Source organism: Lagopus muta, chromosome 12, assembly GCF_023343835.1.
Source record: "Lagopus muta isolate bLagMut1 chromosome 12, bLagMut1 primary, whole genome shotgun sequence".
In the NCBI taxonomy this organism is placed as follows: Eukaryota; Metazoa; Chordata; class Aves; order Galliformes; family Phasianidae; genus Lagopus; species Lagopus muta.
This window is the reverse complement of record NC_064444.1, coordinates 18,979,144-18,996,463: the sequence shown is the minus strand read 5'-3', so window position 1 is coordinate 18,996,463 and position 17,320 is coordinate 18,979,144. Positions and strand designations below refer to the sequence as shown.

The following is a 17,320-nucleotide window of genomic DNA, read 5'->3' as shown; positions in this document are numbered from 1 at the left end:
TGTCACCAGTAAAGGCACACTGTGAAAATCCTTGGTCTTCAGGAGGAGTGAGGGGTGAGCAAGTGCCTGCGGAGAGCAGGCCTGACTTAGAGCAGCCTTACAGGAGTCTTCTCTTCACAAAGCTGAATATCAGTTTTAACACAGATGATCACAGTCCATCAGTGGGTCAGCCAGTGCATCATCTCACAAGTGAATGTTAAATTTCAGAACGTTATTGTCACTTACCAGTCCCCTCTGATGGGAAGGGGAAGCTGAGTAAGGAGAAAGGGGGGAAATGTGAGTAAATGCCAGCATGAGACTAAATGAGAAAAAAGAAGCATATTTAATTATTGTTTTCTGTAAAACTTTACAAATGTACAGCATAGTGCAAAAAAACCCACCAAACACACGCAGTCTCAGCACGTCATTGTAAATTAACAATTTAAAAAGCCAAGGAACGCCAGCCTGCTTCTTCAGGAGTGGCTCTCAACGCTTTCCTGGACGTTACCCTCTCTCCATCAGGATCCAAGCTCATGTTGACAGTAGAGCAAAAAGCCTAAAGAAAATCCCAGGAACCACTCAGGAGCAGCTGCTCACAGTGCTTGCAGTCTGTGTACCGCAAAGAAGTGCTGCAGTGTAAGGTGGGGCCAGACCCTTCGGCCCCTCGCAGCTCGGGCTGCCCCTCCTTGCAAGTAGTTCTCCTGAGGTGGTTTGTGTTTCAACCACAAATGGACACTGCAGTAAGGCATCCAAGCACGTGTCCAACTTCAGGCATGTGACAGACTTCATAAAAATAAATGAAAGCTGCTCAGAAGTTTGAAGTTATGCACGTGCTTAGACACCTTACTGAACCCGTATACATTCAGTGCTAACATGAAGGAATTGAGCATCTGAAGGTTCAAAGAAAGACATAAATCCTGAACAAGGATAACATATCCTGTCAGGTGAGGAGAGACAGCACACAGCTTCCCATGAGAAAGGAAGCAACCGGACTGCAGCTCAACAGATCTCCATTGGTTCAAGTGACAAAGTACAGAGCCAAGTGGGCCTGATCTAGATGAGCTCTCTGAGCACAAATCTGCCAAAAAAGAAACATTGTTCATGCTATTCTCAAGAACACCATCTAAATACCAGGCCAGTGGGGGCTGCCAGGATTTTCCCTTAGTCCTGAACAGACAAACAGTGGATGGAATTAATTCAAAAGTTCTCACAACATCACTCTGCCAAGAGTGCCTCCAGGGTGATGATCGCCCCTCATAGCAGCCAGCTGGCAAAAATGAGCGTCTGAATTGTTCCCATCTGCTCACACGGTGATAAATGGATGGAGCAAAGAGCTGTGACAGGAAAGTCCATTTAAAATACGCACATCTTATTTAGGACATTTTGAGCCTACATTCATCTGATCAACCGTATATTTAGGTGGATGCTGCTTGGCCATTCTAGACGCTCAGGAATACGAATTAGTACCAAGAATCAACACAGTAGTGAAAGTTGGCAGAGCAGTTCTTCCAATGGAGTTGGCGTGGCTTACACATCCCTGCCTGAGCCCTTGGAAGGCCTGAGTTAGGTGAATTTCCTGTGTCTGTCCCACTGCTTTTGGGTAGCTTTCTTAAGGAAAAACAACTCAATTAGAGGATACTGTGATAAATAATATGTTCTCATTAGAACTACAGAATAAAAAACAAAGCTCTGCTTTGTTGAGAAACTCAGTTGTCAGAAACCACATGAAAGAGGAAGATTAAATGGGCCTGTAGAAGCTGGTTTCAGATGCACAAAATGCAGAAGAAAAGTCTCTGGGACACGGTGGAGTAACTCTTCTGCCTCTGTTGGACACTGAGGAAGTACCTGAAGATGAGAGCCCTTCTAAAAAGGGGCTCAAATCAATTAAACCAGTTCATCAGATTTCATACATCAACAAACCTACAGGCACATCTCCAGGGGTAACAGAGAAGGTCAAGGCCGAGGAGAAACACCACTGGACTGGACATGAAATATTTCTCCAGCACAAAAACCAAGAATAAACCAGTCCTCTTTGGAAATAAAAAACTGTGGGTGCAGAAGACTCCATCCTTTATTACAAGAATTAAAGCATGGGGTGCCCTGCCTCTACGTTGCAGAAGATAAACTGGGGGAAAAATAACCAACAACCCTTTCAACTCTGGATGGGATGTTGTGGGGTGTATGATGCCTGCAGCTCCCCTTGGAGCCAAAAGCACCTCCTTGGAGGGATCACTCAGGAAACTATCTTCAGCACATCCTGAGGGAGTTTAATGTTCCCGCTTACACTGGGAAGACAGGGGAGAGGCACAAACACATCCCATCAAAAACAGAGAATAGATAATAAAAGAGTATTTCTAGAGCACTTGTCTGGGACTTAAAACTAATCTTCTATTGAAACAATGGCATTCAGAAGGGTCATGCATCTCTTTGCTGACCTGCGCTGCCCTATTAACATCCCACAGTTTGTTGCTGCAGACACCACTTGGGATTGCTTTGTTCTGTGAGGTCCCTGATGAACTTCCAAGCTACTTTTCACTCAATTTTCTTAAAAAGTTTGACACCTGTAAAAGCATTTTGAAGAAAAACAGCTCCCACCACATTCCCGCTCCACGTAGGAACAAGCACCAGAAGCAGCATTTTGTTCTAAGACTATGATCCTGAGAGCCACTGAGCCTATGAAACACTGAGAGCCAGGGACAGGGCGTGCAGTGCAACAGCTACTGACCGTTCCAATCTACTCAAAAAGAAGGGGCACGACAACTCCCTTGTAGGTTTCCGAGTTGCTTTTGTTTTTTTACATTCAAACCTGTGGATGCTTGGGTGTGTGGGAGGGAGATGATGCCTTGGAAGTGACATCACTGGTTGTTATCAGTCGAAGAGCTCAGGTTTAAGGGGATATCCCCTCGGACACCCCCGGAGGACAGATAGGAAGCCATGTTTTCAGATGGAATATACAGCGATGAACTTTCATGTAAGCTGATGATGTCGTTTCCAAAGACTGACTGCCGGTCAGTGAGGAATTGCTGGGAGCTTTCAAGGAGGACGTCTTTCCCTAGAAATGCAAACAGACAACAGAAAACTCAGTCCCTGGAAGGCACATTACAGCATTTATGAAAGTAGCATTGAAAAGGGGCAAATTCCTGCTGCGCAAGGAGGGGAAGGACCTTGATTAAGGCAAAAAGTGCTCGGAAACATGTGAGTCCAGGGGTTCAGTCAAAAGACCATTAAAATCTGTGGAATTCTTTCCAGGTGGCCTAGGTGGGTCCTGCCTGAATACTGAGATGCCTTACAGGAGACATTGAGCGGTGAGTAAGAGACTTTCAATCTGGAACTGTCTGCTTTCCTTGCTTTTGCAATAGGAGACCTCCACCAATTGCCTTGTTATTCCAGCATCTCACCCCGTGTGGACAAGAAAGGCTTTGCAGACAGGAGATGCACCCCTTGTGTTGTTCAGCCCCAGCCTGCTGAATAATTCTCTCCAGTGTTTCTGGGCATTAATACCTTTGTTGTTCATGTAAGATGCTGAACTGAAGGTGGAGGCTGGAAGCCCATGAACTACACATCAAAACACTGCAGATTGGGATCAGGTGGCAATGGCACCTGAACAAAGCTAACAGAACCTTCTTTCAGATCTAGCCCAGAACAAATACACATGAAAATCATAGTATATCACTATTCCATGGCCAAGAAAACATTTCTGGATTCATACCAAAAGTCACTTTTTCAGAATCGCTAAGGGGGGGTGGGATGTTCAGCTGAACATTTCCCTGGAAAATTCATTGAGGAATGGTAAAAAAAAAGTCTGGTGGAAAAGAGAAATGCTGCTGGCAGCTATGGGAGCCCTGGAGCAGAAGCCAGAGGAAACACGGGGCCCATGCAGCTCTTTTCACCCCAACAGCTCGCTTAGATTGCCACATTGCTCCTAGCTGGTAAGGAACAGGCAGAGAAAACAGAATTAATGCAGATTTGATGTGGACCCAACCAGGAACAGGGGTCATTTGGTTACATTTAATCTCAGTTTATTTCCCATATTTTTGCCTCTTCTCTGTAATAACTCAGTAGTTATTGCTGATGGAAATCATGAAAGTGAAACAACCCTCCGGGTGGCAAATGACTAGTGCTGGGCTCTGCATCATTACAACCCCATCCCCAAGTCTGCAAGAGCTGCCAGTGCTCCTACCTGGGCAGGCATTGCTGAATGATGGGTTGAACACTTTTGAGTTCAGCTCAGTTGCATTCTTCTCCATATCCACTGTGAGCCGCTGCATCTTGATGCAAAAATACAAACTACGATGTACAGTTATACAAAGACAGGGCAGCTCGTTAGAATCAGGCCGCTTCTGAGAATCAGTGCTTACTGATGCTGTGTACCATCCGCCAGCAATGTGTGCTCTGCTCCCCACCCTGCTTCCAAACTCAACTGCTGATAGAGATGCAATCCCCCACTCGCACTGAAGCTCTCATCACACGAGCAAGCCAGGCTAGAGCTGCTGTGGCTGCACCAAGCAAACCCACCATCCTCTACAGCAAGCAACAAGCACAGAAAGTGTTTTTCTTTCCATTTGTTCATTCGTGGTTATCTTTACGTAAAACCAGCTTTCAGCTGTCCAGTACTATGCTTCTAGGTGCAACGTGCTGCAGACATTACTCACAGTTTTGGTATGCTCATAGTTTTCTGCAGGACTCAGAAGGATGAGAGTGAGCTGCATCCTTAGGTGCTGCAAAATTCAGTGGACTTGAGGAGTGAAGCACTGAGTACTGCGGCTTCCTCCCAGCAATCCATTTTAAGAGACCTCCCCTTGCTGCAGGACTTGCAAATACTACCTGTCCCTGCAGAGGCCCTCAGGAAATGGGATTACCTACTAAATTCTCAATTAATAAACCTAAACCTACAAAGGCAAGTGATATCATGAAGGAGGTTTAGAGACTTCTGGCACTTCATTAGAAAGAGATCGCACTTTGCATGTCTGTAGACATGGCAGAAACACTCAATCTTTATTCCACCCGACTGGCAGGGAGAATCTACCTCTGGTCATGGAGGGCAGAAAAATAGTTGGGAACCTCACATCTACTTCACTTTTTATTTAATCACCATATTCACTTTAGGAACATCTGCGTCAACATCAATTCCCAACAAATAACACCAAACTGGATTTCTCCTCATTTCTTCCATGTGTGTGCATTACCACACTCTCTGTTCTGGCTACACCATAGCATTTCCTTAGCTAGGTCCGAGCTCTGCTTACAGGAAATTCTGCTGCATGTTTACATTGGTGTTATCTCAGAAACCCATCTCTTACCGGGGACAGACCGGCTTCCATTTCAGCCAAATTGCACTCACTCATTGGTAAGTTGGGATTGAAGACCTGTTTGGAAAAACACACCACGATGGAACTCACATCAATTTTGCAGAAATTGAACAAGCGGGGAAAGGAGCTGTGATCTGGGGTACAGTTCTATGATTCATTCTCACTCAGTTGCACCGACAGAGGAAAGTGTGTCAGTAACAGGAAAACACCTCCTAACAAGATGAGGAAACAGAAACGAGCAGAGCCAGTGGCAGAGGGCGACTTGAGAACAAGCACCACAGCCCACCCATCCCACAGCCCCACCAGGGCCCTCCCTACTGCCCAGGGCTGCACTCACATCCAGGAGGCCTGCAGACTCCAGGCCGTACTGCTGGCTCCTCAGCAGCAGCTGCAGCCCCTCCAGGCTCCAGTCGGGGCCCTCCAGTGGGTCTGAAATATCTGTTCTGAGGAAAGATGAGGGAAAACATTGCCATAGATAAGGCTTGCATGGATACAAAGCAGAGCTAAGCAACCTTCATATCTTTGAATGGAGTTCAATACAGCCAGCAATCAGTCATGAGTAGTGTTCCCCAGGGGTCGGTGCTGGGGCTGGCCCTGTTCAATATCTTTATTGATGAACTGGACGAAGGGATGGAGTGCACCCTTGGTAGGTTTGCAGATGACATCAAGTCATCTGAATTGGTTGAGCCAACTGGATGAGGTTCAACAAGACCAAGTGGTGGGTTCTGCATTTTGGATACAACATCCCCATGCATTGCTACAGGCTGGGGGCAGAGCAGCTGGAAAGCTGCACAGAGGGAAAGGATCTGGGGGTGTGAGCTGGCAGCCAGCTGAATGGAGCCATGGGACATGGCTAATGGGCATGGTGGGAGTTGGCTGGTGTTGGACTTGGGGATCTCAGAGGTCCAAGAGCCCACTGTCACCCTCAATTCATATGATTTCAGCATTAATCCCAGAAATATACCCCAACAGAGCATGAAGGGGACAGGCACTTGACAGCCAGCAAGTGAGAGAACTCTCCTGGATGCAGGACAGAGCTCACCATCTGCACAGGATGATTAAAGTCAGCCTCCCTTTCCCCCAGTAATGGGAAGATCTGTGAAACACATGGGGCTACAGCTCTCCTCACCTGTCCAGCAGTGCCCTCCTTCCTCTCCTCTCAGGGGGCTGTGAGGTTCCTGGGGGGGCCACCCCACAGCTCCCTTTGCCCTCAAGGACAGACTGCACCATGGCAACTGGAAGCACAGGGGGCTCAGGGCAGGCCCGGCAGCCGGACAGCGGGACTTCGGGCTCGGCAGTGGCCTTCACCCCGGGGCTGGCTGGCTCCTCCTTGATCAGCATGAGGCACTTCTCCCTGCGGCAGAGACAACACTTAGCTCCACACACACTGCTCCAGGTCACTGGGAAGGGCAGCAGGAGCTGCTAATATCTGGGAAGTGCTATACAGTAAAGGGTCCTTCTACACAGAAGGGCTGTAAAGAGGCTGGAATGAGCTGCCCAGGGTGGTGATGGAGTCACCGTTCCTGGAGGTGTTCAAGAAATGTTGAGATGTTGTACTGAGGGACATGGTTTAGTGAGAAATATTGCTGGGAGGTGGAAGGTTGGACTGGATGATCTTGAAGGTTTTTTCCAGCCTTGCTGATTCTATGATTTTGTGATTCTATGATCAGAAACATGCTCAGTTGGAATGTCTTCAGTCACTGCATCAGTCGTGGTTATAATGAATTTACCCCAGTAGATTGTCTTGCAAATACAGAAAACACACTTTCACACATTCATCACTCTTCAGATGAGTATTGGACTCGATACAGGTAAGCAGGCACTAGCTAGAGAGGGATTACAGATAAGGGGAAGTCTCCACCCTGAAAACAGCAATGGGATCGGTGAGACCTCCCCATCTGGAACCAGCGTTGGACCAGTGAGCTACCCAGAAATCTCAGTGACACAGGTGGCCAGTCAGGATTTGGAGCAGAAGCTATTGGGGTCAGACAGCCCCAGTCAGACGGTTATCTGTTTGGAAGCAGAGGTTTGTTTTTTTTGCAGTGGGAGCACTCCATGCTATTCCTACCACACATATGACACTGGAGGCTCAAACATTACAACCTCCCACATCAAAACTTATTCTGTGCCACTGGCAGAAAACTATCCAGCTCCCTGGGAAGCTGCGCAGCTGCAGCCAATGGCACACGGACCAACAGGCACAGGGGATGTGAAGCTGCACCAGACTGTATTATTTTACATCCCACCAGCTCCACTGCGAGACAGTGCAAGAACAAGGTCCCACCTATGGGATGGTATATGACACTACACAGCCTTCCCCTGCATTTGTTTTTAGATCACCTTTTCTTCTTGTGGTGGAAGCTCACATTGCTGCTGCAGCAGCATCACACTCCTGAGGAGCTGCACAGACACAGCGCGGATCAGAGGCCGCCAGATGGCACTCAGAAATTAGCTGAGATCCTTCTGCTTCAGAAAGGCCTTTCAGCACACAGTTTTTTACCTGGAGCTGGTTAAATGCTTCTAGCTACTTTAATGGTGATGTTCTCAGTTATTGGGTGGATTTACAGGCAGTTCCTAGGATCAGTTTCTTGCCTATAAGCCTGAGAATCTGTTTCCACGAGTCACCAATCTGCATAGTTTCCACTGACATCGTTGTGTAGCTGTTCTGATACCAGCCCCAAATACACTGCACGTCTGTGGCAGGAAGAGATAAGCACTAAAATGCCCCTGCATTCAATTCCTAAGTCACTGGGACATCTTCTCAGAAAAGATGTCAAACGTCGGAAGTCATGATGCAACCCTTCTGTTCTCATTAGCAGAAAGATGTACAGTTTGATTCGGTTTCTTCGTTGTCAAAGCTAAGAGGAAACTTTCTCAACAAGCCCCGGTATGCCCCATTCTCTTTGGTTTTACACACAAATACGTTTACCTGTCATTATCAGGAGGGGACTGCATATTTATTACGCTGGATGGTGATGCTTCAGTAACGTCAGATATGATGGGTCCTGCAGCCATCGCAGGGCTGTGCAGACAGGAGGTGGGTTCTGTCGATGGCTAAGGGGAAAGCAAAAGGAAAACAGATTTCTCTTGCTGAGGCAGTAAAGAGCAGAAGTAAGTCAGCTGGTTCTCCATGGGCCCAAGAAGGGGAAAGGCAGCTTGCTGGTTTCGTCCAGCTCCATCTTCCAGAACTCCTGCCCAAGCAAGGACCTAAAGAATGCCACTCTGTTTTGTAAACCTCTTCTCTTCTTCACCGCCACACTCTTGCCAAGCTCTTACTCTAGCAAACCATACTATTGCTTCAGACATTCCTCCCTGCATGGCCAAAGAAACCCCCCGAAGTACACCCACCGACTGTATGAAATAGGCATCATGGAGGGCGTCTGCACACAAATGCCGGCTGAACTTGGACACCTGTGGAGCTGATAACCCACTGTCAAGCATCAGAGGCCTGGAAGAGAAACAAGAGGTTTGTTGTCCCAGTATGTACCAACCAAGCCATTCCCTGGCTGCTCATACAAGCAACAGCCTTCAGCCAAGGGTTGGTTTCCTGGCTACTCTTTATTTCCTCAGCTGTAGTGTATGCCTCTGTTCAGTGCTACAGAGCAGGAAAGGGAGCAGAGGATATCACCATTAAAAAGGGCCTTTAGCAGCCATGCAGAGAAAAGAAGGTCTGGGTCTTACAGATCTTACTTGAAAGAGGAGAGTGAAATGTACAGAGCACAACTTCTTTCCCACATAAGGAAGAAATGATAGCAATACCTGTCCGTACAGTCAGAGCTGGCTGCAGAGAATGCAAACCTGAAGTTTAGGATACCCCCCCGCAGAATCCCCGGACCCCTGTCTGCACAAATAATTTTGAAATGATTTACAAGCTTAAGAGATTTCTGTAACTTGCAGTGAGGAAAGCCTTATGCCTCAGCAACATTATACATTTTTCCATTCTGGACTTCTGCTCTGCAGCCTTATGCACACGTATTCACAGTGCTACCAGCACGTACATTGCACTGGGGTGCCTTGGAGACAGACCTTAGTGTTTCCAAGGAAGCAAAAGCACAGCGCTGTGCAAACTGCAGCCGGCTTGTATCAGTGCTATCCCTCTTTGTAAAGAGGCCAACACATTCTGTGCCAATCATCCTGTGCTCTTCTGCCCCTTTCAGCACAGTCTCACTAATGGTTTGCTTCTTTTTCACAGCAGTGGTCTATGACAACTGCCCAGCCCTGCTTCCATTTCCAGTGGGAAATTGGTTGCCCATACGACCAGCACGGAGGCCCTGCCCTTTCTTCTTCCACCAGTGACTGTTCCCATCTTTCCTAAACAGAGGTCATAAGCTGACACAGTGCTTCTCTACAGGCCGCTGAATGGGGCATGTCAGCAGGTCTGACTCGGCAGTTCAGCCCATTCATTCCCCATCACCATGGTGCCCGGTCCGGTGACCGCCTGCCTGCGCGAGCTGAGCTTGTGCTTTTAGCGAGGGGGCAGCATTATGTGCACGCCCCACACCAGGGTACTTACAGCTTCCTCTTTATCCCAGCGCTGCCAGGGCTTGATTGGAGTTGGCCAAACAGAAACTGAATCAGCTGTCAGGAGAGATCACAGTCCGGTGTTAATCAGCAGTGATTCAGCACTCCTCACTCCACCTCACACATCCCTCCCTCCTGACACCACTCCAAAGCCAGGAGCAGCCATGAAATATGGGAGCCAAATTGCAGGAGGAAGCCTGAAACAGGACTCTGGGACGTTAATCCACTGTGCACGAAGGCAGCAGGTTGCATGCGCTCAGAGCTCTCATGCCAATGCATGCAGAACTCATGGAGCCCGATCCAGTAGGGCACCGTGCATGTGGAGGTACGCAAGCAAACAATGGATCGGGCTGCCCAGGTTTGGGGGGAGTCATCATCCGCAGAGGTGGTCAAGAACCATGGAGATATGGCAGTGAGGAACATGGGCAGGGGACAATACTGGTGCTAGGTGGACGGTTGGACTAGATGATCTTAGAGGTCTTTTCCAACCTTCATGACTGTGCGATTCCTAGGCCTGGAGTGAGACTTGGCTCCTTCAAAGCCCTCCATGAAATCTAATAAGGTCTTTGCAAGGGAAAGAAGAAACCTCCCATAGGACATCCTGGACCCTGGAGGGAGGTCTCTGCCCTTTTGGTTGAGCGTTTCAGCCCTGTGAAGTTCAGTGCTGATAGAACTGACAACAAGTACGATGCAGGATGGCTTTGGAGAGGAATCACTTAGCAACGTTTTTCCAGGTCAGCTCAAGCTAAAGCTCTGCTTTGACCTCCTAACAAAGAGAGCATTATTACGATATACCACAGCTGCCTCTTACTCACTCCTAAATGTAACAAAACAGAGTTGCATAAATGCCTCTACAACAAGCAGAGTGGCTGGTCTGGCCTCAGAGCTGGAGGAAGGCTGGACGGCCTCGTGCATTTCCATTTAGTCTTATGACTGATGCCACGTGAGGGTCAGAATGTGGCTCTGGGGGCACTGAGAAACGTGACATGCACAGTCACGTCAGCACCGTATTGGAACCACTGGAGAGCAGATCACACTACAGTTTAAGGGAGATAGCTCCTCTAAATTGTCAAAATATTGAAGGTGGCCACTGAGGAAAGGGCTAGCCAGTTCTGCTGCTGCAGTATTAGCAGCATGGGGAGGAAAGGCTTGGGAAGTCTGAAGGCATCGAGACTAGCAGAACAAGGATGGTATTGCATAGAGCAGTCAGTTCCAAGACCACCAGAACAAAGACGGTATCACACAGGGCAGGCAGTGAGGGCTGTGCTCTCCTGCTCAAGACTTGAATGGAATAGTGACTTCTAACATCACAGCATGGCCTGGCAGTGAAATGAAAATCATAGAGCAAAAGTTGCTCCATGCATTGTTGGTGACCATTGGCCACGGGACACGTAGGAACATCATGCAATTAGAAAGATAGGAAAACACAGACACTGTGGTATCAGTGTGGAGAAGATGATGGGACAAGAAAAATCAGACGAGGACACGCACTGTGCAGTCCACGTGAGTTGTGGTTTGTATGATCACTACCTTGTTGATCACCTTCTGTTGCTGCGAGTGGTTCTGCCGCAGAGAAACAACCTCCCTCCAAAGGACTTCGTTCTGCCTGAAAGTAAAACAGAAACATCCCAACAGTCCATGGTGCTGCCACGATGTGCACCACTCAGCTCAGCAAAGTCTCACTTTGGGTCACTGCAGATTTGGGTACTTGCAGATGTCCCAGCCACAGCCACGATTCTTTTCCTTGTTTTTCCTCAATTTTAGAACTACAGACCAAAATTTGGAGGAGAAGCAAGTAAAGAGAAGCCACCACATGTATGGGAGGATAGTAGGAGGGCATGTTTTTTGGGTTCCTTTGTGAAATTTTTGGGCCAAACTCTGAATCCCTGCCAGTTCTGTGCTGCAAATGGCTTCACCAGCGAATTTATCTTAAGTGTATGAATGCAAGAAAAACTGTCAGGCCAGCAAAACCTATCATATAGGTACAATTTATAAATACTTTCGTTATACATCCTTTTGGTGGTAATAGTCTTCCTAATGTGGACTGATGCTATCGCTGGGAAGATAATCTGTGGCTTGAAATAGCAAAGCAGCTACCCCTATACAGTAGCTTATATAGCAGGAATCCCTGACAGAATTCCTCAAAAATTAAGTAAGAAACAAGCCTAGAGGAAAACTTCTTTTATTTTCTACTGTACCTGGATTTCATAGCGTGATTTCACACACATGCTAAGCGTGGGAAGCATTATAAATTGAGTAAGGATTAAAGGCTGAGCTATCGCATTCAGGTGGCTGGGAGGTCAGGCGACCACATGGAAGAAGTGCAGCATACACCTTTCTTGCTCCCACACAACAAAGAGAGGGGCCCAGAGATGTAAATGCTTCAGCTGCTTTTGTGTCCTTACATTCTTTTGGCTGGTCATATGTACTGGATGTGGAGGATAACAGTGATAGATTTCTGACTTTAAATAGTTGGATGTGGTACCACTGCATTTCTGCCAAAGACCCTCCTAGGTTTGACACTGTGTCACATATCTCTCTCTGCCTTCACTTCTATCTGGAGGAAACACAGTTGTGTCAGTCTCCAAGACTCTTCCTTCCTGTGTGGCTTCCTCTGTGCTTATCTCATCTGTGAAGGGAAAATATGGATGAAGAGATAATGTCTACCTGTCATAGAAGACAGAGAGGCTAACGATTAGGTTGTGTGCTGTAGCTCACTGGGAGCTCTGCACAGAAATCCACAAATTATCATCTCAGCAGATCCAATCCCTCCAACCAAACCAGAGGTCAGCTGTTCAGATGCAGCAGGTCCTCGTGCAGCACTGTGAAGGTAACACTCCTGCATCAGCATTTGCTCTGTTCATACTTACTGCTAACAAGATACATAAATAACACCAACTCATTTCTTCAAAGTCAGGGTATTTAAGCAAAGAGAAGACTTTTAGCTCAGTATGTGCTCCCCTGGAGGCAGCTGTGCTAGGCTCCTCCTTTCAAGCATTCCCCAAGACCATTTCTCAAGAAGCAAATGCCTGCAAAGAAGCAGCCCAAGTAGGGTTCAACTCACTGCTTCATGTCCTGCATTTGGCACTCCATGTTCTCCTGCTGACTTCTCAGGATCTGTACCTCATACAGCAACCTGCTGAGGTCCTCCTGGCGCATCTTGGTCTCCTCGCTTTTTACTACTGACACCTAAGGAAGAAAAAGGCAGAAGTGGGCTTCACCAGCACCAGAAGGGCTGTGGACAGATAGAGCAATGGCTGTGGCTCAGGGGCAGGACTCCCAGAGCCAGACTGGTATGCTGGCATACACAGGGAGGCAACGTGTTCACAAGAGTCTGGGTATTACTGCAAGGGCCAGTGAGATAAAATGCAGCAAAGAGCAGGAAAAGTGCTTCCATACAGATGGCAGTTGGCAGTAGGATATTGTAGGATATTGTCCACTAGGCATGCATTTCAAATCAACTTGGAAAAAAAGGAACTTCGAGGAACAGGAACACGCTGAACTAGGTCATTTGATTAATTGTTTCAATTTTGTGTAACTGTAACTGTTTTCAACTGACATATTACACTTGGATTTCTAGGATGTTTTTGTTGTAGTTGCTTTCTGAAGTCAGTAGGTTACTTTCTTGAAGTCAATTAGCCCTTCTTGGAGGCTAAGAACAAGTTAGAAGACAATAGACAGGTGGCAGGAGTAGGTTATTGCCTCTAAAGCAACCGGAGGGGAGTGCTGGGGATCCAGGAAGAGATGTGTCATACTGATCTAGAAAAAGACGATGTTCAAAATGCCAGAACGGTCAGAAGCAAGCCTGGCTGCACAGCACAGAGATCTGTGGCACTGGGCAACAGAGCAAAACAAACCAACAGCTGGTGACAGCCAAGCCCTGCACTCACAGGACCCTTGTCACAGCTGAATGTACAACCCAGGCTGGAAACCGCACTGCAAGGTGAAGTTTGAGTTACGCCAAGCAGCCCACAGCATGCCAGGCTGCGTTTCAGAAAAAAACAAATCTGCCTTTGGAGAACTGTCAAGAGAGGAAAGCAGCTGTGGCAGAATGCACGCAACGAACACGTCTCAATCACAGAGCCCCCAGCCCAGTGCCCCTCACCTTCCTCTTGATGTGCTCCAGGAGGTGCTCGTGGCCCTGCAGGAAGCAGAGGTGCTGGAACTCAGTGTCATCCCGCTCGGGCTTGACCAGCCCCCCCTGCTCAATGTTCACCACCTTTCTGAAGCCATCTGTGTGGAAAGGGTGGGGGTGAAGAGTCAGTGGGCCCATGCTCTCCTCCTGGCCTCCACCAGAAGTGAGGGAAATCTACATTGGATACCTCTTTGAAGTTCTGCAAGGGTTTCTACATCACACTACCCCCCCTCAAGACTGGCATCATATTCACAACAGTATGCTTAAATTGCAAAGGGAAAACTTTACTGACGAGCTTACGGAGTAGTGACTGAAAGAAAGTAGCACTTCAGAAAACTATCAGAGAAGATGCATATTTCATGCAAACATGGTCTAGGTGTTGCTAACAGCTACGTGCAAACCTCTGCTGAGTGGTGAATGTGTCCAGTTAGCATGGCTTGCTGGGTGAAATGCTGTCTGACCTTAGCTGAGCAATATGGCTGTGAAAACAGACAAGCTGGGGGCACACTATGCTCAAAGGAAGCTGTTTCTGAGGGAGCTTTCACGGTACTGAGCTGCCAGAAAAATCCCCATATGGCAATTAAACCAATCAAGGAAAGCGGAGAACCTGGTAGCTGAAATTTCTTAGCCACAGCTTATCTAACAGAAATGTCATGCTAGCATCTATGGAAGAATCTATAGATCTTCTACACAAGAATTTCACTTTCCTGGGGTCTAAGAGGAATGTCCTCTTCGGCAAAATCAATGATGTCACAGCGATGTGCATACGTGGGCTCCCAACGTCTCTATCTACAATTCCCTTCCATGCTTCCCATCCCAGCCTTGCTTTCTCTCGCTCTCCCCGTATCCCATGAGACCCACGCGGGTTGAACTTACACATGTTCAGCTGCCGGACGAAACTGGCCATGTTGTTGTGTTTGAAATACTTGGGCAGCACCTCTTTGGCAAAACGTCCTTGGTCAAACACATGGAAGCTGGTGCCACTCTGCAAAGGCAATAAGGACAGAGGCAGTCAGAAGACTGCAGGAGGAGGCCAGGAGGAGGTGGTTCCCTTGGGTCCTACAGCAGGACGAGTTCTTCTCTGTCACCTTGAAGCTGCAAAGAGTGACAACAACTTTCAGTGAATGATGTTCCCCTTTCAGTTCTGGCACAGACGCATTTTTGATCCTTTTTGACTGCTTTTTCAGAGCCTCAGGTGTGAGAAAAAATCTTTTACATCCCAAGTGTTCATAGCTCAGAATTGCTGCCCTTTCTTGTGTGCACCTCCCAGAAACACTCTGGTGTCCAGAGAAGGTCTTGGAAAGTGGAAATTACCATTACAGTCAATGAAGGTGCTGACACAGGTCTGTCTGTGAACCATCTGCTCCAGAGCACAGCAGCCCTGGAGGGAGCAGTGCCTGGAGACATGGCACAAGAACACAGCAAAGCGTGAAATCCTTGGGGGTACCGCTCTGATGCAGACGCTCTACACGCCTTCTCTGGGTTATTTTTGAAAGCACACAGTCACAAGGGCAGCCACAAACGTGGCTGAACGTGGCATAAGGTTTTAGCAGTTATGCTTTAACAGCTCAGGCTAGCAACATGCATTTTAACTTGATAAAAGTGCTGCTTCTGAGGATGCATCACTAGGATTTGAGACTGCAGCCCACGTGCCTTCCCTTGCTGGCCTCCTGCCTGGCGGACACACTGCACTGCAGCTGCCCTGAAGTGTTCTGCAAACACAAATCCACATCACCTTCTTAAGGGACAGAAGAACTGGCAATGCATTCTCACCTGGTCTCGCCATGCACCCACCGCCCATCACACACCCCACTGGCACACGGTGCCAATTCCCGCTGTGTTCAGGCCCTTCTGCCTGCTCTAGCAATTAACCCTGCATGCTCACAATGCACAACCTTGCTTCTTGCCTCAACAGTGCCTTCTGACCAGCGTCCTTCTCACTGATCGTTGCCGCACAGAGCAGAAACAAAACTCACCAAGTGCTCAGGAGATTCACTAACAATCTGCCCATCAGTCTTGGCAGATGGTTGTCCCAACTGGTTCTGACAGACCCACAGGGCAGAGACCCTCTGCTATGTGACAGTTTATTCTGTCCATACGGGTCCTATTTATCAACAGCTCTGATTACATCCAGAAATCTTAGCAAAGCTCGCAGCCTCTCAGCTCTAACAGCACTGACAAGGAAAAGGATGCAACGTGGGAATCTCAGACAACTGCAGATGATCTTAGAGATCTTTTCCAATCTTAAATTGATTCTATGCTTCTCTGATCTAGAAGCCTTACCCAAGAAGACTGCTGTCTGGCTGCAGGAAAGCAGAGCATGTGATGGAAGGTCCAAGATAACAGCTGACCTGAAACCGACATCAGGAATACTGCACATGTAACACAGAGGGGACTGCTTATACATACTAATATTTAGTTCAAAAGTCCTTATTTAAAACACAGTGGTTCCAAGTGGCCATGTACTGCCAACTTCAGAAAGCCCTGAATAACAACACAACTTAAATTCCATCTCAGGTTTTGAATGAAAGCTGCACTGGACACAAACACATGGCAAAAATACTGCTTCAGGCTTTTCTCCCCCCCCCTTTAAATTTGCTTTTGTAACAGATGCCTTTTTTCAGAGGCCATGCTCATACACACAACTGATCTGATAGCTCCCCGCTGGAGACAAATCACAGCACCATTTGCAGCAAGCCTTACTCAGGTCAAAAGCACAATGCGGTTTCAAAACACGTTATGAGAGGGACAGATTAATCATTTTTATCCACTGATTGCACTTAAGTAAATTAAAGCTAAAGATAAGATAAATAAGAGCTAAGATAAATAAGAAGCCAAACCAAAGCAATCTATCACTAGAGGAGTGGTACAGACAAATACACACATCACCACAGCCATCACATGAACTAGCTGAAAAGGTGAGTGAAGTTCTTACAACACACTGGGCAATTTAAAGTGCCAATCTGAGACCCGTTTGTGTTTCAGCTTGTGGTCCAAGGGCTCCTTATGGCAGCCTGCTGCCTGCTACCATGGCACAGGCTGCTAAGAGATGCTTGTGAAATCAACCAGTCATCACTGAAGTCCTTTAATATCTTTGCACCTTTTCCAGAAAACTTTGGGGAACTGAAGCAAGGTGAAAAACTTTTCTCTCCTAAAGAGTCTGGATTTTTTAAAGGCTTCTGTTCTAAGACACCCCTTACAGCACTCGAAGTGAAACCCAGCATTGGCTGCACGTACCGTACTCCAGCAGATGAGGTGGTTTGTTTCAGGATCTTCCACTAGTGTCCAGAGCTTGGTTAGGAAGGCTGGCACATTGCTGGAGTAGCCATCCATCACCAGGGAGCCGGGTGAATCCTGCATAGCTTTCCAGTGTCCC

The 17,320-nt window shown here is 47.6% G+C and overlaps 1 protein-coding gene across 3 annotated transcripts; it reads right to left on the bottom strand.

Annotated features, from left to right (window-relative positions):
* Positions 1–332: 332 nt before the first annotated feature.
* On the bottom strand, positions 333–17,304 carry HSF4 (heat shock transcription factor 4). Of its 3 annotated transcripts, none has more exons than XM_048958537.1 (13): positions 17,182–17,304; positions 14,821–14,929; positions 13,915–14,042; positions 12,874–12,998; positions 11,340–11,415; positions 9,802–9,866; positions 8,637–8,736; positions 8,218–8,342; positions 6,418–6,642; positions 5,626–5,731; positions 5,280–5,345; positions 4,160–4,247; positions 333–3,031 (listed from the first exon to the last, which is right to left on the bottom strand). In XM_048958537.1, exons 1-13 carry the CDS (start codon positions 17,302–17,304, stop codon positions 2,835–2,837), a joined length of 1,533 nt encoding a protein of 510 aa, XP_048814494.1. In that variant the 3' UTR covers positions 333–2,834. The 3 variants fall into 3 exon arrangements, with proteins under 3 accessions (XP_048814494.1, XP_048814497.1, XP_048814496.1); XM_048958540.1 differs by having other exon boundaries at positions 2,924–3,031; positions 4,160–4,266; XM_048958539.1 differs by lacking the exon at positions 333–3,031 and having other exon boundaries at positions 4,171–4,697.
* Between the last annotated feature and the right edge of the window lie 16 nt (positions 17,305–17,320).

Coding starts and splice junctions, on each gene's coding strand:
- HSF4 (XM_048958537.1), bottom strand. CDS start 17,304: ATGCAGGATTCACCCGGCTCCCTGGTGATGGATGGCTACTCCAGCAAT. Junction 14,930..17,181: donor ACCTCATCTGCTGGAGTACG/GTACGTGCAGCC, acceptor TTGCCTTTGCAG/AGTGGCACCAGCTTCCATGT. Junction 12,999..13,914: donor TGGAGCACATCAAGAGGAAG/GTGAGGGGCACT, acceptor TTTCTTCCTTAG/GTGTCAGTAGTAAAAAGCGA.